Source organism: Lipotes vexillifer, unplaced genomic scaffold, assembly GCF_000442215.2.
Source record: "Lipotes vexillifer unplaced genomic scaffold, Lipotes_vexillifer_v1.1 scaffold450, whole genome shotgun sequence".
Classification (NCBI taxonomy): domain Eukaryota; kingdom Metazoa; phylum Chordata; class Mammalia; order Artiodactyla; family Lipotidae; genus Lipotes; species Lipotes vexillifer.
This window is the reverse complement of record NW_006794180.1, coordinates 439,652-462,732: the sequence shown is the minus strand read 5'-3', so window position 1 is coordinate 462,732 and position 23,081 is coordinate 439,652. Positions and strand designations below refer to the sequence as shown.

Genomic DNA, 23,081 nt, shown 5'->3' with positions numbered 1-23,081 from the left:
AAAAAAAAAATATATATATATATATATATATATATATATATATATATATATATATATAATTAAAGGGGTAAAAAGAATAGAAAAAAGGAAAAAATAGTGCACAAAAAAGAATATTTCAAAAAGAAGATAAATGAAAAATATAGGCTTTTTAAAAAAATTAATGTACTAAGTAAACAACATATTAGAGCCAAAGGTAGATTAGTGAACTAGAAGCCAAATCTGAGAAAATTGCCTAGAATCAACCCATTGAGGTTAAAATATGGAAAATGTTAGAGGTTAAAAGACACAATGGTATAATGAGAAGCTCCAACAAATGTCTAATAGAAATTCCAGAAGGAAAGAATAGAGAGAATGACTTAGCCTATATTGGTTATATAGGTAAACAAATTAAAAGGTAATATAGGGACTTCCCTGGTGGTGCAGTGGTTAAGAATCCCCCTGGCAATGCAGGGGACCCGGCTTTGATCCCTGGTCTGGGAAGATCCCACATGCCATGGAGCAACTAAGCCCGTGTACCACAACTACTGAGCCTGCGTGCCACAAGTACTGAAGCCCACGCGCTTAGAGCTGGTGCTCCACAACAAGAGAAGCCCCCGCTCACCACAACTAGAGAAAGCCTGCATGCAGCCACAAAGACCCAATGCAGCCAAAAATGAATAAATTTTTCTTTTTAAGTAATACAATCTAGCAAAAACTTGCAGGCAGTGTGGAGACTTAAATATTCATTTTTCATGGTAAGCATTCATAAATGTCTAATTTTGATAAATCAAAAGGTAGACTCAGCCATGAAAAGAAACGAAATTGAATTATTTGTAGTGAGGTGGATGCACCTAGAGTCTGTCATACAGAGTGAAGTAAGTCAGAAAGAGAAAGACAAATACCGTATGCTAACACATATATATGGAATTTAAGAAAAAAAAATGTCATGAAGAACCTAGGGGTAAGACAGGAATAAAGACACAGACGTAGAGAATGGACTTGAGGACACGGGGAGGGGGAAGGGTAAGCTGGGACCAAGTAAGAGAGTGGCATGGCCATATATACACTACCAAATGTAAAATAGGTAGCTAGTGGGAAGCAGCTGCATAGCACGGGGAGATCAGCTCGGTGCTTTGTGACCACCTAGAGGGGTGGGATAGGGAGGGTGATGCAAGAGGGAGGGGATATGGGGATATATGTATACATATAGCTGACTCACTTTGTTATACAGCAGAAACTAACACACCATTGTAAAGCAATTATCCTCCAAAAAAGATGTTAAAAAAATATATAGCCATATAATTATATTACTTAGAGCAGTAGTTCTCAATTCTAGAGGAGATTTGGAAATGTATCATAGTGGCTGGAGGGCACTACTAGCATTTATTTAGTATCGGAGATGAAAATGCAAAGTGCACAACACAGTTCCACACAAGTCCCACCCAAAATACTAATAGCACTCTTTTTGAAAATGCTGATTTAGAGTTAAAAATAAGCCCACAAGAAGAACTAAAAACAAAAACTGGTTTTAAGAAAATGGTCGCTTCAAGAGAGAGGCGTGGACATATATACATTACCAAACGTAAGGTAGATAGCCAGTGGGAAGCAGCCACATAGCACAGGGAGATCAGCTCGGTGCTTTGTGACCGCCTGGAGGGGTGGGATAGGGAGGGTGGGAGGGAGGGAGACGCAAGCGGGAAGAGATATGGGAACATATGTTATATTATATAACTGATTCATTATGTTGTGAAGCTGAAACTAACATACCATTGTAAAGCAATTATACTCCAATAAAGATGTTAAAAAAAAAAAAAAAAGGAAAATGGTCGCTTCAGTGAATACAGCTGGAGTTGGGGAAAAGAGGGATGGAAAACTGTTTATTTTTGTGATTAGTCCTTCCATAATACTTGTATTTTTATCATGTCTGTATTATTTTGACTAAAGTTATTATTTTAGAAAAAGAAATGACTGGTAAGCCAGTAGTTCTTTCATTTTCACTTAAACTAGAGAACTCTTTCGTATTAAAATATCTGTCATTCAAACTTAAGCACCAATATGAATTACTGAGCTTTTTGTCCCAAAGAAGATTCTGGAGGCATATCTTCTGACTATTAATGATCTTTCATGTGTTCCTAGTTGGAAAATAAATCTTGCAATTTATCAGCTTAAGGAGTCACAGAAAATTAGTGCTGGAAGGGATTCAGTATCTTTAGTGGAATTGAATAATTTTTCCATGGTATGGTGGTTTTTATAAATTTATTTATTTATTTATTTTTGGCTGCGTCGGGTCTTTGTTGCTGCCCACAGGCTTTCTCTAGTTGTGGAGAGCGGAGGCTACTCTTTGTTGCGGTGTGCAGGCTTCTCATTGCGGTGGCTTCTCTTGTGGTGGAGCACAGGCTCTAGGCGCGCGCGGGCTCAGTAGTTGTGGCCCGCCGGCTCTAGAGGGAAGACTCAGTAGTTGTAGCACATGGGCTCAGTTGCTCCGCAGCATGTGGGATCTTCGCAGACCAGGGCTCAAACCTGTGTCCCCTGCATTGGCAGGTGGATTCTTAACCACTGTGCCATCAGGGAAGTCCCTGGTATGGTGGTTTTGATCAGTAGTTCTGTATAGGACAAAGGAGGATGGGAATATATTCAAATAGCTAGAGCATATGGCTTCAAATTTGAATGTGTAGCCTGCCTTTTATGGTCCTATAAGACCTCATCCTATTCTACCTCTCCAGTTTCATTTCCTATAACTACCTAAAACAAAGTGGTTACCAGTGCTTATGGTACTCTGTGAATAGGTCCTATTAATTTTTACCTTTCACTTCTGTGTCCAGAGTCACACACCTTCACTTTTTGCCTCAAGAGCTACTTCCAATGCAGTATCCTCTCTGAAACCTTGCTTGACCTCTAATCTTGCTTCTAATTTGGTTAAGACCACCATGCTTCCTAAGCAACAAATCACAACATATGCCTATAATTAATATAATTTCGATAAAAGTAGATAAACATTTTGATATGATTAATCTGATGCACAGTTAATGAGACAGCATAGCATAAGAGCATGGTTTCTGCAGTGAGCAGACCTAAATTCCAATCCCAGCTGTTATTACTCCTGAAAGACGTGGATAATTCCTACCTTACATAGATACTGTGATTCTTCAATGGCAGAGTGTCAATAAATGTTATACTATAATGAGTAATAATTGTGTATAGACAAGAAGCTCACATAAATGTCAGTCATTCATAATATGTTTAAGTCAATTTGAAGTTTTTATGTACTCACTTTGTAAGTTATCCACTACTTAAAATGAGCATTAACATTGTTTAAATATGAACTATATTTTATTACCATTACACACATAAACTCAGATTGAAAAACAAAATCTCACTTGTGATAGCAGAAAATTAGAAGTAGCCTAAGTGTCTAATAATAAGGAAGGTGGTTAACTAAATCATGGTACATATATATTAGAAAATATTATAAAATCATTAAAAAATATCTTCTGAAGTTGTTTATTTTTTAAAATTTTATTCTTTATTTTTTGCTGCATTATGTCCTTGTTGCTGTGTGCGGGCTTTCTTTAGTTGCGGTGAGTGAGAGCTACTCTTTGTCGTGGTGTACGGGTTTCTCATTGCAGTGGCTTCTCTTGTTGCGGAGCATAGGGTCTAGGCACGTGGGCTTCAGTAGTTGTGGCGCAGGGGCTTAGTTGCTCCACGGCATGTGGGATCTTCCCAGACCAGGGATCGAACCTGTGTCCCCTGCATTGGCAGGCGGATTCTCAGCCACTGCGCCACCAGGGAAGTCCCTGAAGTTGTTTATTGACATGGCAAAATGTTTATGATATAATGTTAAGTAAAAAAAAATTTTAATGCAAAACTATTAAGACTATTTCAGCCAAGTAAATATACATTACATATATATACAAACATATGTATTTGCAATATACATTTACTATGTATCATTTATGCATGAGAAAAATGGAAAATTTCCAAATTTTCACAGTGCTTATATATTACTTTTATAATAAGAAGGAAAAAAGTAACATGATTTTTATATCAAAGGCCCTTGATCTGATTTCCTAAGTGTTGTATTTTCTCACCAATGATCTCTTGCTCCCATCCCCAGAACCTCCTATGTTCCCCTATATGTTCCATTATTTCATATGCCCCTAGCCACCTGTAAGACATCCTTAAAAGGATATAGATTGCTGCAAAGACATTAGATGACAAGTTCCCTGAGGGCATGTACCATAGTTTATTAATCTGTAAGCATAGTCAACTTGCATGTTTCAACCAAACATATAAGTAGGGACTAAGTAGGTTTGTATTGGAACGAATGAATAAATGGAGACCCAAGGCCTCGAGAAATGGAGCAGGTGAAAGGAAATAAATGTGAGGTTTGTCTAAAAGGTAATAGTAATTATAAATAATAAATATTGAGTGCCTTATTCTAAGCACTTCATAATTCTTACATTAAGCCTCAATGTAGTGCTACTCGTACTGGCCAAGCAAATTGAGGAACATCCACGTAACAGCACAGTATGCAGCTGTTTATAAAAACACAAGAATGAGGAAACTTTTTTGTACTGATATGGAAAGATCACCAAGATACAGTAAGTGAAAAAAGCAAGGTGTAGAATGGGGTTAAGTCATGCTACCGTTTATAAGAAGACCATATACCCATATCTGCTTAGGTAGAAAATATCTCTGGAAAGACACACAGGAAACTGACACCATGATTGCCTCCCAGCCACGGAATGGCAGTGTAACTTCACTTTAATTCTTTTTACACATGAATTTTTGAGCCTTGTGAATATGTCAGTGATTCAAAAAGACAATTAAATGAAAACAAAGGAAAATCATTATCCCCACTTACAAATGAGCAACCCGAGGTTGAAGGAAATTAGGTACCCTCTCCACAGTAGTAATAATAATGGTCACACTTATTGAGCACTTACTGTGTGCCAGGCCCCATGTAAGTACTTTAGAAACATTTTCTAATTTATTTTCACAGATATATAACGAGGTTTTATCTGAGTGGTATAGCTGAAGAATCTAAAGGAAACATATAATTTATTTTCCAATCCAGGACATTCTGGAAGTAAGAATTACTCTGGGACAGCAAGCATAAGCCAGGACTTATGGTCACCCTATTTAGAGAAGTCAGGTAACTTGCTAGATGTCCTAGCAAGAGGGCAGTACCAGGACTGGAACTTAGATCTGTGTGATTTCACAGCCTATGCTCCGAACTTCCACTTACAGATAAACAAATGAAGGCTTGCAAAAAACACATATTAAGTGCCAGTTCCAATCTACAAACACAGTCTCTCCGAACCCAAAGCCTACCATATGGTGTTGTCTCTCTGGATACTAATCTAAGAATCCTTTGGCTGAGGAGGTAGGTGGCCTCCTCCTCAGGGGAGGTGGATAATTATAAAAGAAGAAGGAAAGGATGGGAAGAGCCCCAGTCTACATCCTCCAGCAACCTTGGCCCCCAACACTCAAAAACACTCGGGGAGCATTCAGTCAGCAAGCTGCATGCCACTATGTGCTAGGTGTTCAGACAATGGCCCTCCCCTCATGGAGCTTACAGTCTACATTCAGGACCAGTTTGCATGGATTTTGCATGGCCTTTCTACATATTGGGCCTCTTTAATTAATCAATGATTGTTAATAAGGGAAAGCAGGGAATTTATCTTGGTTATGCTAAAAGTCCCAGAAGTGTAGAAAAGAGGAAGCAGCTTTTTCAAATTGCTTTCAGGGAAAGGCTGGTTATGTCATAGGTGAAAGAAAAATTATTTCTGGACTGTAATTCTTTTCTGGACTATAGTCTTACTCTGTGAGCTTTGAAAAATAGAGACTCCAGAATTACTAAATCAGAATTTCTAGAGGGCCTGGAAATCTGTGGTTTTTGACGCTCTCCATGTGATTCCAGTGTGCTTCCAAGTATGGGGACTCCTGGTCTAGTTGATCCTGTCATAACAGTATAGAATAGCATAGATGATTGAGAGGCAGAACTAGGGCCAGACCCTGCCCCCAACCTCCAGTTTGGAGCATCTTCCACAAAAGCATAGTGAATCTTTATAATGGTCAAGCAATTAATTCTTGCCTTTAGTTTGAAGTTTAAAATGTTGCTGCTGTTATAAATAAAAATGTAGTTTTACATTTTTATTTATAAAATCTGAGCCTTTTATATTTGATGACTACTTTGAATAGGAAACAAGGTTTGCATTCTGAGAATATTTTTGGATAAGTCAAGTGAGTGAAGATGAGCTCCTTTTCTCACAAAGTGAGGGAGTTAAATTGTATGATTTCCAAGATTACTTTCAGATCTAGAAATCTATGTTGAAAGGTGTTCTAAACTGTTTTTAAATCCCTTCTTTCATAGCTGTGGAAAGCAGGGCTTGAATGTCTAGATCAATTTGCTTTTCTGTTATTAGTATTTTCGTTGGAGGGCCTGCCAGAAGACTTGTCCCTTTGGGCCATCTGAGAGGTGACTTTTCTCATGTGAGGGTTTATGTACTTAGTCTTACAACTTGGTGATTTATAATTGCAATCAGCACACTTGAAGCTCATTATCTGTCAGATAAGCGTCTGGTCATTTGATCTCCTGCATTGGTCCCTTGGTTACTTTGCCTCTCTTCTGATAAGGTGGTTATTGATAGCCTTCAAGGCTTTAATTATTTAATCATTGTGGTGAACATAAAAAGTTCCCCAATAGGACAGCCTTTCATTATAACATCCTCTTCTCCTTTACTCTTCTCAGCAGTCCTTTTCTTTCCCAGTTGAGACATCTTTGAACTGCCAGATATCTCAAGGAGGACATAGATTGTAGCCAGGGTCCTAAAACCTCAAAAATTTGAGAATCCCATCTTTTCTCTGTCTCTTCCTGACCTACCGAGAGTTATCATTGCAAGGTTTAGCAAAGAAAAATATGATACTCAGTTATAAGTTGGGATAAACAATAAATTTTTAATATAAGTATGCCCCATGCAATATTTGGAACATACTTATACTAACCAACTATTTGTTGCTTATCTGACATTCAAATTTAATTGGACATCCTATATTTTATTTGGCAACACTGCAGAGAGTGCATACCCTAAGGCTTTCCTAAGTCCATCTAATGTTTTGGGGTCTAAATTCCTTTAATATTTGATCCTAATTTAAACCTTGAATGGAATGTTTGTAACAACTAAGACTTCAGTTTTATTCAGCATTTGCATGAAGTGTAGTGGATGTTGCACTGCCCACCTACACACAGCTCCCTTTTGTTATGAGAATATACAAATAGAAATAAGACTTTGCTGGAGAAACCTAGCTAATTCTCTCTTTTGTAAGTTTTTATTAAATATTTCAAAGATACACATAAGCAAAAACAGTAATATAATGCATTGCACACAATTTATTTACACCCTATTCAGTTTTCTTCTTTTTGTTTGGTTGGTTGGGTAGGTAAATGTGAGTGTGTATACTGCCAGCCCCTAAGTCAGTGGTTTTGAACCTTGGCTGTGCATTTGAATCACTTGGAGAGCTTTTAAATTCTCAATCCCTGCCTGCCTCCCAGACCAATTAAATCAGAATCCCTGGCAGTAGAGTCAGGTGATTCCAGTGTGCAGCCAGGGCTGAGAACCAGTGCCCTGAATGAAAATGGCAAATGCAAAGAAACATTTTTTACTGGTAAATCATGTCCTTATATTTCATATTCCTCTTCAAAACTTACTTCATGGATTTTTCAGTAAGCATATTACATTATAGCATATTATATGTATTGTATTATAGCATAGCATATGTTATAAAGTTTACTTTAAAAAAAACTCATCTGGCTTTAATCATGTCACTGATTCATTATTAATTTTGGAAAAGCCTATAATTGGTTTTTGTTTTCAGATATTTCTTTGTGATTTTCCTATGTCTTTTTCATATGTATTTCTCTCTCTTAGGTTATAAAACAATGGTTTTTTAACTTTATCTGCTCATTAAAATCATCTTAGGATGCTCTAAAAAACCATGCCTGGGCCACACCTCCCAGAGGCCCTGCTCGGAGGCTCTGTGCTAATTGGTCTGGTGTAGAGCCCAGGCATTGCTGTTTTTCAAAAGCACCTGAGGAGATTCCGTGTTTAGGCAGAGTTGAAAGCCAGTATTTCTAAATATGTTAAATTCCTACCTAGCTGATCATCTGAATCTTGCTGGAGAAATTTAAAACTTACATATAATTGCCCTGCTTAATGAGGTAGAAATTATTTCCAGGTTCTGTGAGGAGGAGAAATGAGGGGATGATAAATCGCCTTCCGAGTAATAGGTGTAAATGAGAAATTCCTGTTGGGGGTGGCCAAAGGACTTTTGAGAATAAAGAGAAGGATCTCTAATATTTTAGAAATATTTTATTTCTTCTGCTACATTTCAGCCTAACCTATTATGTTACTCTGAAAACTTCAAAGAAGGTTGCCACTCAGGTGCAGGGATGTGTGCTCACACCTACTTAGAGTAAGTGCCCACTGTCCACGCCCCACCTATGGGACCCTAATTCAGGAGGTTCAGAGTGGGGCCAGACACCAGTCCTTTAAAACCTTCCCCAGGTGATGAGAGGGCAGTTTTGGTCACTACTGCCCTCTACGATAACACATCCCTAGACGTGGTCATCACAATTCATCCCATTGACAACTGGGCAAATTCATGTGGAGTAACAGTAAAGTCATTGGTAAAATTAGGTTTTTGCAACAGGGATTCTTATTAAACCTCCCTCAGATCTACCTGGTCTTTTTCTCTTTGAGTGGCTATATCAAGAAAGAAGTTATCTTTCTAAAGTAGGACAGAAGACAGCCAAGGAGGAGGTGTCCAGAAGCATAAATAATTAAATTAAAATGTCAGAGCAGACTTAATCTTCTGTAACATGAAGTAACAGAGAGGAGGCGTGGCATACACTATCAACAACATGATGCACCAGTCCAAAGACTGCGTACGTTCATCAGTGAGACAAGGACTGAATTGGGTCCTGGGAATTCAGGGTATGGTATTGCCTCACAGAATTTGCAATCTAGAAGAGGAGACCAATAATTATATAGTGAGAAGAAACAGAAAATTATACGAAGCAGCGAGTATAGACCGACATCATGGGGGATTACAGGTGAGAGGGGACTCAGGAAAGCAAAGGACAAAACCTGGCTTTTGAAAGATACAGTGATTAGGGTGTGGAGAAAATGGAAGGAGAGTGAGGGGAAAGAAACAATTTCTTGTCAGAGTGAATGGAACTCTGGGCATGGGCACAGAGGCTTAAAGCAGCATGGGAGGTTGCCTGAATTGCATATGGTTCTATGATGCTGTTGCGTGATGTTCTAGAGTGGGGGCAGGGGGAAGGCAGAGTGGTGGTGTTGCTGTGTTTCAGACCCCATCCGCATACCTCAGCCCAGTCATTTTTGGATATTTTGATGAGTTCCTGGAATAATAAATAAAAAGTTAGATGAGAAGCCAGCCAGCCTTGCTAACTCTAAAACAAAAGATGTACAATCTTACTTTGTCAGATTCTACTGCAGAATCCTCTTTCTCCAGGCTTATCTTTTCATATCATCCGTCCTGATACTTAGTTGCATTTGCTGCTAGAATTCCCTTTTATTCTAGACTTTAAAATTTTCAGCCTCCTTGGACTTAGGCATTTATTTTGCATGATGTTTCCTGGTTGAAAACATGAACGTAATTTCAATTTGAATGTTAAGATTTCACCATAAGGGAATTGGATCGACCAGCATCAATAATCCCCCGCCTTCGCTCAGTCACCACACAGGCACCTAACCATTAACCCACGCTAGCCCCCAACTCCTCTGCCCTTAACTTCCTTCCGTTAGGACTGATGGCTTTAGTTGTTGTTGTGCACTTAATTTTTATTATAAAATATATCATTCAGGGCTTCCCTGGTGGTGCAGTGGTTGAGAGTCCGCCTGCCGATGCAGGGGACGCGGGTTTGTGCCCCGGTCCAGGAAGATCCCACATGCCGCGGAGCGGCTGGGCCCGTGAGCCATGGCCACTGGGCCTGCGTGTCCGGAGCCTGTGCTCCACAACGGGAGAGGCCAGAACAGTGAGGCCCACGTACCGCAAAAATAAATAAATAAATAAATAATAAATAAAATATATCATTCAAATTTACAGACAGAATCGTGTATTAAACACCAGTGTACTTACCCCATGACTTAGTCAAATCTTAACATTTTGCACTTTTTGTGCCAGTTCTTTCTTTATAAAGTGAACATTGCAGATTCGGTTAGTTGAAGCTCCCTATCTCTTCCGAGTCTCGTTCCCCTTCTCTCCAGAGGTAACAACATCCTGATCTTAGTGTTTGTCATTGACATGCATGCTTTTATACATTTACCACATATATGTGTGTACACAAACAACCTACATTATTGCTTGGTAAGGTTTTTAAACTTTGTTTAAATAATTGCATCCTTGAAGTACCCACCTGTGCCTTGCATTTTTATTGAAAATTAGGTTTTTGAGATTTATTGATGATGACATACAGATTTAGTTCATTTTTTAAAAATTACTGCATAGCGTTCAATTTATGACTATACAGAAATTTGTTTTATTGCATATAGGTAGACATTTGGGTTTTTCCAACTTTTCACTGTCATAAAGCTGCATTTAACATCCTTGTACACATTCCCATGTGCAGAAACATACTGGGTTTTTATTCCTTAATCATTTCTTTTACTCATATGAGTAGTATTCATTATGTAGATAGGTAGGTAGGTAGATAGATAGATAGATATAAATATAGATATATCAGTCATCCTAATAGTCTTACACATGACAACACAATAAACTTTAAAATGATTATAACATTACACTGATGTTTTCAACGTGTAGCTGTTGTGGAGACATAAGCCTCAGCTCTGAACCATAGAATAATTTAAGGAGTAACCAAATGTGAATACAGAATTGGAAAGGAGGCTAATGTACCTTCAAGAAACTTAGGGTCAATTTAAGCACTGATCTTGCTCCTTTTTCTTTTTCTTTGATGTGTAAATGGTTAGAGTCAGCCTGATTCCCTGTTCCCTTAATATTGACTTGGAGTCAACTTGCTGCAGTATTTAGCCACTGAAGTTAACACGATCCTTTGTTTAAAGTATGCACACTACCCCCTTGTTGCCCTGGGAGAGACAACATGTTTTTTACTGACTTTGCTTTCCTTTCATTTATTAGTGCCTACTCTGTCCAGATCACTAGGTTAGATGCTCTGGGTGTCCAAAGATGAAGAGGTCCTCAGAATAACTTGCAATAATACCGCCAAGAAGAGATGCACCGGAACAGTCATCAGTAGGATTTTGGCATCTGACAGAGTTTTTATTTTCTCCCTTAGTGAAACTCAGGAAATGCTCGTCTCCTGCTATTGATGAATAATTTCAGAGTACTATGGATCATGTTGAAGAAAGTGAAATCCTTGCAGCAGCCCAGCGGTACTATGTGGAAAGACCTATCTTTAGTCATCCGGTCCTCCAGGAAAGACTGCACAAGAAGGACAAGATTTCGGAATCCATTGGGGATAAGCTGAAACAGGCATTCACGTATGTTGTTTCAACCTATTTCCTTTAATCTGTCATTCAGTTATGAGAAGAGAAGCAAGGTCAAATGTATAAAGAGAATCTGGCAATGTGGAGGAAAAAACAAATGGTGAGCACTCGTGATTTGCAGAGCTGTCCACACAGTTCATTCAGTGGTAGATATTTGATGGAACACAAGCTTCATTACATATTTCACCATATTTATTAAATTCCTTCTATGCTTTATGTCTGTATAAAGGTTTATATAAACAACCCACTTTCCAATTCTCCACCCACCTACATAATATCCACCTCTTCCATTTGTCTCTCAGGAATGTTCCAACCCCTCTTTTTCCCACTTGACTTCTACTTCATGTGGCAACACCCTGAATCTATGCATTTAAGTCCCCACCCTAAGCTATCAAGGACACTCAGTGTCTTAGGACACTTACCATTCCCAGGCCAGCAACATGGCTATGTAATACATGTGTGCCGGACATGTGTATCTGATTGCACACCTGATTTTGCAAACCATCTGATTGCTGCCTCCTGAACCCCTGAGACCACAGCTTCATATAAGCTTCACAGTGACCCTGTGCTCTAGGTGTGACATCACGAGAGGTTGAAGGTATGTGCACTGGAGTCAGAGTGTCTGAGTTTTGATCCCAGTCCCAGCCGCCCACCAGCTGTGCACTTGAGTTTCCTGCTTTATAAAATGAGAATAGTAATTAGGGCTTACATCATCGAGTTCCTGGGGTTAAAACCTATTAATATATGCAAAGCGCAAGGCACATGGCAAGCACTATATAAATGCAGCTGTCATTAATATCTCAATTTTCTAAACCAGGAGACTGCTATGAAATCTGGTTTGTTTCACTCAAATTCATTGCTCTTGCCATAGTTGCCTCACATTTTGCTTCCCGTATCTTCCTGCGTCTAATTACCAGATACTCTTAACCACTAAAGGCTCTGTATAAAATACCATGCATGCTGCAGTAATGCATTATCCTTTTAAATGGAATAAGTTGCTTCCTCATCACCAGGAGGACTTGAGGCTGTCTTAATGGTGATGGAAGTCATCTGTCCATACTCTTACTCACTGATGTCTTTGACTATAGGCATAGACTGGCAAAAGGACTGGCTGAGGTCCAGAATATAGTCTGTGTATCAAAGTTAATGAAACCATCCAGGGATTAAATGCAAAGCCTTGGTTTTTTCAGCATGGTGTTCACCTAACCAAGATAACCAGACGTAGACTTAGCTACAGTGCTCCCGTGACAAATGGTGTTTTGAATTTACCTAATCAGAGACCCTAAAGCCCTGAACACATATTCATAAAGTTCATAATACCTGTGAAAATTTCCTTCATTTTATAAGGAAAGGGAAAACTAAGTGGGTAGATGCTGGTCATTGGTTCCACATCCAAGAGTTAACTCAGTCAGTAAATAATTCCCCTACTTCACTTTACACCAACACAGGAAGCACATTAAGGGTTTCACCTGTTGAAATAGTAGCTTCTGGGATTTCTCAACTATTTTGAAGCTAATTTTTTTTTCATGGTCAATTGTAGAGCATTAGAGTGGAGCCAATTCAGATGTTCCTATTTAAAAATAATAATAATAATAATAAGCAGGTCTTCTTGTCTCTGACCTCTGCAGAGTAGAAGAGTCATCCTCGGCACCAGTTTTGAATTCTTCCTTACTGCTCCAGGATATGAGGAAGGGAAAATGCCTTGCTGTGAATTCTACAGAAATGGTCCTCATTTTATCTATTTCTTTGTTCTCCAGATGTACTCCTAAGAAAATACGAAATATCATTTACATGTTCCTCCCCATAACCAAGTGGTTGCCTGCATACAGATTCAAGGAGTATGTGTTGGGTGACATAGTCTCAGGCATAAGCACAGGTGTGCTGCAGCTTCCTCAAGGTCAGTAGAATATATTTCTTTCTTTCTGTCCTTCGCTGCCATCTCCTCAAACAGTTGCTTGACCATTTTTCTGTTTAATTTCATCGTGATTGGAAATTCATAGTTTTTATCATTATAGTTCTAGTAACCTTCACCTGTTTAAAGGAATTCTCCAGAAATAACCCTTTTAAATAACCTTTTAAAAGCCCCAGAGGTATTAGTTGTAGAATGTGGTAATACTGTTTCACAGACCAGTACATTTAGGAGCTGGCTGGGCATTGCCTTTCTCTCGCTAAGTTAATCAGTCACTCCATGAGCATGTTGTTGAGGTTGTCCTTTTTTGTTGTTGTTGTTTTTTAAATTTTATTGAAGTATAGTTGATTTACAATGTTGTGTTTCTTTCAGGGGTTGTCCTTGTTCAGGTTCTTGACTTATAAGTCCATATTCTTACTACAAGGGAACATGATATACTGAATTCTTATGCCTTTGTGTGATTTTATATGTGATATAAGAATTTAAGAAAACACTCATTGATTATTCATCTATTCACACACATTTATCAAGTATCTGCCTGGCTGTCCCCATCTTCATGGAACTAACTATCCAATCAGGGAAAGAAACATGAAGCACATAACAGCACGCATCAGTTTTTAATTGCAAATGATGGCAAACACTGTGAAGGAAGATACAGGGCACTCTGACATGGTGATACTAGGGGGACCTAATTTAAGTAGGTAAGTCACAAAAACCCCTTTAAGAAGGTGAGATGGAGGTGAGACCTGAAGGACGAGTAGCAGGGAGGTAAAGAATGAGAAGAAATGCACTTCAGGAAGCAGTGATAGCATGTGTGAAGGCATTTAGCAGGAAGAGAATTGGGTGTTCGAAGAATTAGGAGAGAGGCAGGGTGCTAGGCGTGTGGGGAGTGAGGGGCTGGTGGCTGGCAAGGCGAGCAGTGGCAGGTGTGCACAGCCTTGACGACCCCTTTGGATTTCGTTCTGAGCGCGGTGAAAGCTGTCAGCGTGCTTTTTTCAGTTGGGTATTTCTGGTAAGAGATCACTGAGACTGTCGTGTGGGGAGTGGACTTGGCTGGCGAGAGGTCACCAGGATGAATGTAGGGAGACCAATTAGAGGTGACAGTGACTCAGTGTGGTCAAAAGGTGATAATGGCTTGAACAGCCTCTAGGTAAGCTGGCAAAAAATCTATTCCCTTCTCCAGTTGCCCAAAAACTAATTACTGAACAATCGATTTGTAAAAAATATATATATATATTTTTCCCAATGATCAGTTAGCTGAGTTTTTAATTTTCCAAGTGACTGAGTTATCGAATCTATTAAATCTGTTAAACAAAAGCCTTAAATCAGGTTTAGGACCATTCTCCACAACAATTTTGGCACCAACACCCCCAAGGATAGAGAAAGGGATGTATTTAAAGGCAGAGGTGAGGGCAGGGGGAGGAGCAGACAGAGAGGCTCGGCATCTGGAGTGGGAAATAGGAGCTAGACCGACATTCAGTCAAGTTGGACTGACAGAGCCACAGGAAATGGCTGTAGTGAACGCATGTAAATGAACACGTCAAAGAAATCCTCAGAATTACCCTAGTTGGGTTTTCACTGAAGTGCCATTCCACAAATTTTTTTGGACCTGTAGGCATTATGTAAACATCTACCCATTGAACTGTGAGCTCACAAAGGCTCTTCCTTGCCCTGTTCAGTTCCAAAGAGCCTGCAAGAACTTACAGCACAAGGCAGATGGTCACCTGTACCCAGAGAAAAGAGCTATAGTGACAAAGAATATTCTCAGAATTGAAATACATGAGTTTTCAGACTGAGAGCAACCATCAGGTACCCATCAGAATTAATGAAAAATTAACTTAAAACAAGACACACCATTGTAAAATATCAGAATACCAGGAATAAATAGAAGATCCCAAAACTTTCTAGAAAGGAAAAAAAAGTCACATAACCATGAAATCATAACCTAGAGGAATCTGAAAAAATAGGCATTACAGGTCAACAGTTTATATCTACAACGATAAACCAAGAAGTAACAATGTGAACAGGTTATGTAGAACGGGTTTCTCAGCCTGTACCATGTACACTGGTTGGGGGGGGCCATCCTGTGCATTGCAGAGTGTGTAGCAGCATCCCTGGCTTCTACCCACTAGATGCAGCAGCAGCCCCACTCCCAGGCTTGGTAATAAAAAATGTCTCCAGACATTGCCAGATGTCCCCTGGGGGTGGGCAGAATCCTCTCATGTAGGAACTGCTGATTTAGAAAAATGGAGATAAATGGTAGAAAAACAGCTGAAAGAGTTAGAAGTGAGTGCTTCTGGGGAGTGGAACCTAGAGTAAGGCAGAAGAGTGTTGGCTTTTTCTCCCAGCCTCCCTACTACTGCTTGGCTTTTTATACTACGGACATGCGTTTCTTTGCTAGAAATAAAAAATATTTTTAAATGCAACATTAAACTTACCGTATTGTTACATATGAAATAGGGATGTTTTCCCAGCTCTTCTTTTGCTAAAACGTTCTTATCCATAACATGACAATGCATTACATGAACTTTCTAGTTATTCCAGACACTTGGTGAGGCCCCAAAGCTGAGAACAAAGGGTGTTTATTGCTTACACGCTCTAAAGAGGGATTCCAGGCCATCCATGCAAAACGATGAGTGAATGACACACATGCTCTCTCCTTAGTGTATCACTCCAACAGGATGTAAGGGGACAAGAAGACTGATATTAGATTTGGAATGAGAATTTTCGAGAGAAAGGTGAAAAAAGCCCTATGCATTTCCCCTCCACCTAAAGTGAAGGAAGGAAGGAAGGACTGCAAGAGAATCACTTGGAGCACTGGACGTGTGTCCCCTGGAGTTTGTGGGCAGTATTGCGCAATTCTTGCAAAAAAAAAAAATCTACAGGTGAAAGGGTGTGAACTGCCTATGACAGCAAAATGAAGAGGACCCTCCTGTGGGCATGGCCTGCACTTACACAGTTTACTGGGGTAAAGCATCAGATAACTGGGCACCCTGGGAGGTAACCTGGCTTGGCTCATTTGAAAGGTACCTGCCCAAGAAGTCTGCCTACAGGATGAGCAGCTTCCAGCAGAAAGAACCTGGAGGAGGTGTAAGAACTGGAACCTGTAAGGGGCCTAGGTCGGGGCGGGGGGGGGCGGTGGCGGCAGCATTACATCGGCCAGGGAATAGTACAGTGGGAATTCCTCACTGAAAACGGGTCTCCAGAGAACCCTGAAAACACCCCATTGGAGAAACAGCTGGCATTTGGGCATCAACACCAGATTACAACTGCACCAGTCAAGTAAGGCTTTCTGCTGTTATGTAATTTGGGAAAGAATAAAGCAGAAAAAAATCCACCCCTGGCAAAGAGGAGATGACAAGGAAAACTGTCTCAGCCTGGACTCTCTGAACACAAATATAGGATTCCATATAAGAGTGGGATGGAAGGGTGGGAATGTTAAAACACATCTGCTTAAATTAACATGATTTTCACTTGTTCATCATAGATAAAGAACCAAGAGAAAAACGCATATAGCCCTCTGTTTTCTAATGAGCCCCCCATTTCTGTTTGGTTTTTAATCCCACAGGTTTAGCCTTTGCAATGTTGGCAGCTGTGCCTCCGGTGTTTGGCCTGTACTCTTCATTTTACCCCGTTATCATGTATTGTTTTTTTGGAACCTCCAGACACATATCCATAGGTAAACCTTATAGTTGATATTTTAGTACCTTTCCTTTTGGATTTCCAAGCTTTGCAGTGTGCCAAAGAAACAGCATGTTTGTTATTAGGACATCTGTTTAGTAACAACTTTTGTTACTATATACCCAGTAGGTGCTTTTAAAGAATACACTCCCCCTCAAGATTTCTAGAACTAACAGCTTTCTCATAATCTGGGCATAATAGAAAAAGACAATTTTCTTGTGTAAAAAGAGCAATTGTTGAAATCTGTGAAATAAGTGCTTGAGTTCATAATACAATTTGCATCTCTTTTTTTTCCTCTGTTTTATTAGTGATACTGCAAGTTCCTAATTACTATGCATATAATGCATTTTCATCTTATTTTAGGCACTGAATTGTACTTGGTTTCTCTTTAGTGTATTTAGGATCAGATTTATATGGATTTCATAATAGTGTTGATGCTGCCTGAGGCTGCCACCAGCCAACACACACAAAGTCTCAGCTGTCCGTTGCTGGGTAACACATACCGCCCCCCCCCTCAAGTTTAGCGCTAAAAACAACCACCATTTGATTATCTCTCACAGTTCCTGTGGGTCAGGATTTGGGAAGGGCTCATCTGGGCAGTTTAGGCTCAGCGTCTCTCAGGCAGTTAAGAGTCAGGTGGGAGCTAGAGCCAGAGCAGCTACAGGAAGGCTGGACTCCCCCTCCCTCTCTTCTTACCTCCCGCCCTCACCCTCTCTCCACGTGGTCCTGACTGGGGCTTTCTTGTAGGGCTGCAGCACAAGCGAGCCGTACAGCTCTCAGGTGGAAGCCGCATCACCTTTTGTTACCTGGCGTCAGCAGTCACGCAGTATCACTTCTGCTGCATTCTTTTGATTACTAGCATGTCACAAGTCCACCCAGATTCAAGGAGAGAGGAATTAGACCACCTCTTCATGGGGAAATGTCAGGGTTCTAGAAGAGTATGTGGGATGGAAGATTTTGTCACAGTGCAGTGTTATTTCAAGGAGGATTTATTGACCTCACCTGTGTCTCCTGGGGTACTGGAAACAACCACATCAGACACTGAACATAATTTCCCTGATTAATGCTTCCTTATTTCAGGTCCATTTGCAGTTATTAGCCTGATGATAGGCGGCGTGGCTGTTCGATTAGTACCAGATGATATAGTCATTCCAGGAGGAGTAAACGCAACCAACAGTACAGAGGCAAGAGATGCTTTGAGAGTGAAAGTCGCCATGTCTGTGACCTTACTTACAGGAATCATTCAGGTAAGACTCACAGATGTGGAAATGGGCTCTCATTTGCTCATTTAATAAATATCTGTTGAGCACACTTGGCTGGTCTACATGGTGGATAGGGTCAGCCAGCAAAACTCCAGAGCTCAGGGTTCATAGCTCAGGAACGCCCGTCCCACTGCATGCCTTACTTAAATTGATACTGAATGGGAACTAGCTAGCTTCAGTTGGATACTTTAAAGATTCCAAAAGCAAGACTAGCTTGAAGCGGGATGGGTTGGTAATGGGAAGAGGGCCTGGAAGGAACAGGAAGTGACATGACTACGCCTACCCCCACTTCTGAGGGACAGAGAGAGTACGGGGGTGCCCATTGCTCCGTGGGGCTCCAGGCCCTTCCAAACCTTCCATTGTTTTCTGCATAACCAGTGATTGATTTATTAGCTACTTACTTGCTGCGGGTGCAAGTTTGTAGTGTTAGAAAATGGTCCAGAAAGAACTTTTTAATGTTTTCTGTTGGTTTTAACTTCCTGACCTATCATGTGATTTATTTGTTTCTTTGTCATTAAAAAAAAAAAAAAAGTTTTGCCTAGGTGTCTGTAGGTTTGGATTTGTGGCCATATATCTCACGGAGCCCCTGGTCCGTGGGTTTACCACTGCGGCAGCTGTGCATGTCTTCACCTCCATGTTAAAATACCTGTTTGGAGTTAAAACAAAGCGGTACAGTGGGATCTTTTCAGTGGTGTATGTAAGTAAGCAACTTGCCGACCTACTGGTACTTGTTTTCCCTTCTTTATTTTTCCCCCTTCTCTTCTGTATCTCTTTTACCTTCAAGGCTCACTTTTCTTATTTCCAAGGATTTCAGTGAAATGGAGAAGATTTGGTTATTCTAAGGCTTTTCTGAGAAGAGCACTACAAGGAAAATTAAACCTTAAAGTCTCATTTCTTTAATATATGATACTGTCTACCTCACAAGGAATTTTTTGGTTAAGTCTTTTTTAAAATATTTATTTATTTATTCGGCTGTGCTGGGTCTTGGTTGTGGCATGCAGGATCTAGTTCCTTGACCAGGGATCCAACCCGGGCCCCCTGCATTGGGAGCACGGAGTCTTAACCACTGGACCACCAGGGAAGTCCCTGGTTAGGTCTTTATTTGGTTATTTCACCTTGACTCTAGTTAGCTAAAGAAACAGCTTTTTTCTTAAGACAAATTAGATTATCTTTGGGAACTAACAAATAATTTAAAGGCATTATGGGATAATAGATCTCTCTCAAAAACTGCTTACTCAAGCAGGCAAAAAAAAAAGTCTGTAAAGGATCTATTGTGTAACTATCATAATTAACCAGTTTAATCTAATAAAATAGACATAGATCCTTCTACCCAACTCAGAGAAAATATAAATTATTTGCAAGCACGTAGGTAACAATGCTAATAACTGATCACGTTGAGAGTGGTCATGTAAAACTGATCACAAATTCTAAAAATGCAGTGTTTCACATGGTGCAGTAAATTAGCAATCAATAACTAAATATAGCTTTAAAACCCCCATACATTTGGAAACCAAAAACATATTTTTAAATAACCCATGGATAAAGAGGAAGTTATGAAATAATTAAAACCAAATGACAGTGTAAGTACTACATAACCAGAACTGAGATGCTGTTAAAGCTATCCTTGGAATGAGAGATCTATAGCCTTTGGAGGTATTGATGTGTCAGATACTGTGTTAGGCAGAGCAGTGAGTTTACAGTCCAGTGGGAAGACAAATAGTAAACTGCTAATCACATAAATATGTAATTAAGTACAAATTGTGTTAAGTGCTATGAAGAAAAAATCAGACTGCTCTGAAAGTTGAATAGAGAGACCTTTAGATTAGGGGTCTACGAAAGTCGCTTTGAGGAAGTAACAGTTAAATTGAGTCCTTCATTGATTAGAATGGAGTCTAACTGTGGAAGCATTCCCTAAATAGCTAAATTCTTCGTTTCCCGTAATAGCTGGTAACATGCTTCTTACTCTGAGATTTCTCAATATGCCTTGTCACAAAGGAAATAGAACAGACAAGCATACTAGAGAATGCTCCTAGGCATTGATAGGAAAAGTGTGTAGCCTGGGCTCGGTGGTAACCTACTTTCCCAGGGTCCAGATAAGTACTGACTGCATTTGGGGTGCCGAGACTGCAGCCTTAGGAGAAAATTAAGCGGCTTTCTTCTCTAACTTTCCTGGGCTTCTTTCCAAGCTTCAGCCACTCTTCTCTTCAAAGCTCGCCTGATTCGTCTTTCATCTGCTAACAGTGATTTCTCTCCCTCTTTCAGCTCCTAAAAGCTTTTGTATGTATTTACCTATGGATTTTTTTTGCTGATATTACCCCTAATCCTTTCCTAATGCTCAGGACTCAGCTTCAAGGGTTACTTTTCTGAATTTTACAATTCTACATTGAGATGTTAGCGTAGCAAAGAACACTGTAATATAAGATTGTCAGGTAAGGATTACAACTACCAAGTTGTATGACTGGGTAAAAATGACTCCTAATTGGTGAAATCTGCAGAGAGAGACTTCAGCCTGAGAACCTTTAGCTAGAAATGTCCACTAATGGGATGGCTGGCGTGAATTAGAGCACTAGACTGTCTCTGTCTATTCAGGGGCTCTTGCTTGATGTAACATCCAGTGTTCACTGTGTTACAGAGTACAGTTGCTGTGTTGCAGAATGTTAAAAACCTCAACGTGTGTTCCCTAGGCGTTGGGCTGATGGTCTTTGGTTTGCTGCTGGGTGGCAAGGAGTTTAATGAGAGATTTAAAGAGAAATTGCCAGCGCCCATCCCTTTAGAGTTCTTTGCGGTAAGTCAACTTCCAGCAGCATACACCTACCTATTTCTGTGCGGGGTTTAGAAGTGGACCCAGGAGGAGGAAATTTGACCTCTTTTCTCTCACTTCTGCCAAGAGAAGGTTGGAATTTGTCAAGGGGAACTTTTACAAATACACTGACAAAAAAAGAAAAGCATTAAAGCAGAGTCATGGATGATTTTTAAAATATAGCTGAAGTCTGTCCATAAAAATGTGAATGTAAATTATCTTTGAGTGAAAGTATGGAGATGTTTCTTTTTCAAAGTTTTTATTGTCTAATTGTTTTATAATGAGCATATAAACTTTAATAACCTGAAAAAATTAAGCTGTTTCCTTTCTGAAAAGAGCAAATGACAAAGGTTCCCAAACTTTCTTGGTTCCTGGCCAAGAAGAAATACCTAACTCCTAAATACCTAACTCCTAGGCCAAAGGAAATACCTAACTAATAGTTCCATTTACTAAGTAGTAAGGTCCAAACAACTTCATACGTATTTATGTCTAACAACTTAAGAACTGTTTGTAAAAAATAATGCACATAAATTGAAATAAAATATATTTTATGACATTCTTAAATCACCACAGTAATTTATTAATGAACGCGTATGGCGGCTGGTGGGCACTTCACATTCCCTCAAACCTGGGAATCAGATGGACACCACTACCATCATTTCCTGTTCACTTTGATTTTTGCATGGTACCTGCTTTTTTATCACAGTGACCACTGAATGCCCAGCTTTGCAAACATGTGGTGTGACTGAAAGGAATGTAGTAGGAACTAATATCGAAACTGTGAACTACCTCAAACTAGAAGTTTGCATGGTGTCTGACACGTGTCACTGTTTTCCTTGAAAGTCATGTCCCACAGTGTCCTGGTGAGTTCTCCTTGGGAGCCTGGAGCACTTTGGTGTATAGTTTTTTTTAACATCTTTATTGGAGTATAATTGCTTTACAATGGTGTGTTAGTTTCTGCTTTATAACAAAGTGAATCAGTTATACATATGTTCCCATATCTCTTCCCTCTTGCGTCTGGTGTATAGTTTGGGAGCCACAAGGAGAAGAAATAAAAAGTTTAGGTGTCTGATCCAAATCTAGCTAAAAGTTCCAGCCACAAAAACTACTGGCTCATATAGCTCACAAAGAAGCCAGGCCCTTTGACGCTTTTGCTTGCTTTCATCTTGTCTATACCCGAATTGGACTGTCTCTCACTGTTTTAAGACCTGTTCTCTCATTGGGGTTGGGCCCAGAGTTGCTGTTTCCTCTTGGAGAACAGCAAGAGGTTCTCAGCTCCTTCGCATGGCAGTGGAGAAAGGCAAACCCTAATCATGAAGTAAATGATGAAGACTGACTTTCCTGGCTTGGGATCCTAGTTTTGTCCACTTTCCAGATTCCCTTTAAAGTTTCCTTCATGTTTTCCAGGACAATGGTTCTCCAGAATTCTATTATTATAATTATGGTTGAACCTGTTTTTTGTTTTTTGGGTTTTTTTTTTTTAACTTCTTATCTGTATGCTCCTCAGAGCAAGGGAGAGGGAAACCATACTGGAAAATTTGGGACAGAATCTTCATGACTCTCTTTAAACATACAGTTCCTTTCTTATCATAAAATTGTTTGGGGTTCTGCATTCTGTTTCACAATGCATCTGTTTGTGTTGGTAGGAAAGCTTTGGTTTCAATTTATTTATCACTGCATAAAGTTGATGCTCCAGGAACTTGAGCCATGTGTATCCTGTGGATTTGAATTTTCTGGGCACTCCCCATTTGCGATGCACAACAGATGTAATTAAGGGTGACAGACATTGCAACCAACAAAGAAGGGGCATTTCATCATAGCCGCCAGAAGCAGCCACGCCCTTGGTCTCTCGGGCTGCTGTGTCTGATAATGAGCTTACCTTCTTCTTGGTTCCCTGC

At 39.8% G+C, this 23,081-nt stretch overlaps 1 protein-coding gene across 3 annotated transcripts in view; it reads left to right on the top strand.

Moving 5' to 3' along the window:
- Nucleotides 1–23,081, top strand: part of SLC26A5 (solute carrier family 26 member 5) — a 47,209-nt gene that overhangs the window by 7,481 nt on the left and 16,647 nt on the right. For 2 of the 3 annotated variants that reach the window (XM_007467056.1, XM_007467055.1), the window contains exons 2-7: nucleotides 11,321–11,525; nucleotides 13,289–13,428; nucleotides 17,009–17,119; nucleotides 18,202–18,368; nucleotides 18,916–19,080; nucleotides 21,016–21,168. In XM_007467056.1, coding sequence (XP_007467118.1) covers nucleotides 11,374–11,525; nucleotides 13,289–13,428; nucleotides 17,009–17,119; nucleotides 18,202–18,368; nucleotides 18,916–19,080; nucleotides 21,016–21,168 — 888 coding nt within the window. In that variant the 5' untranslated portion in view covers nucleotides 11,321–11,373. Of the gene's footprint in view, nucleotides 1–11,320; nucleotides 11,526–13,288; nucleotides 13,429–17,008; nucleotides 17,120–18,201; nucleotides 18,369–18,915; nucleotides 19,081–21,015; nucleotides 21,169–23,081 lie in introns of those variants that run through there. The other variant, XM_007467057.1, reaches the window with a different exon arrangement.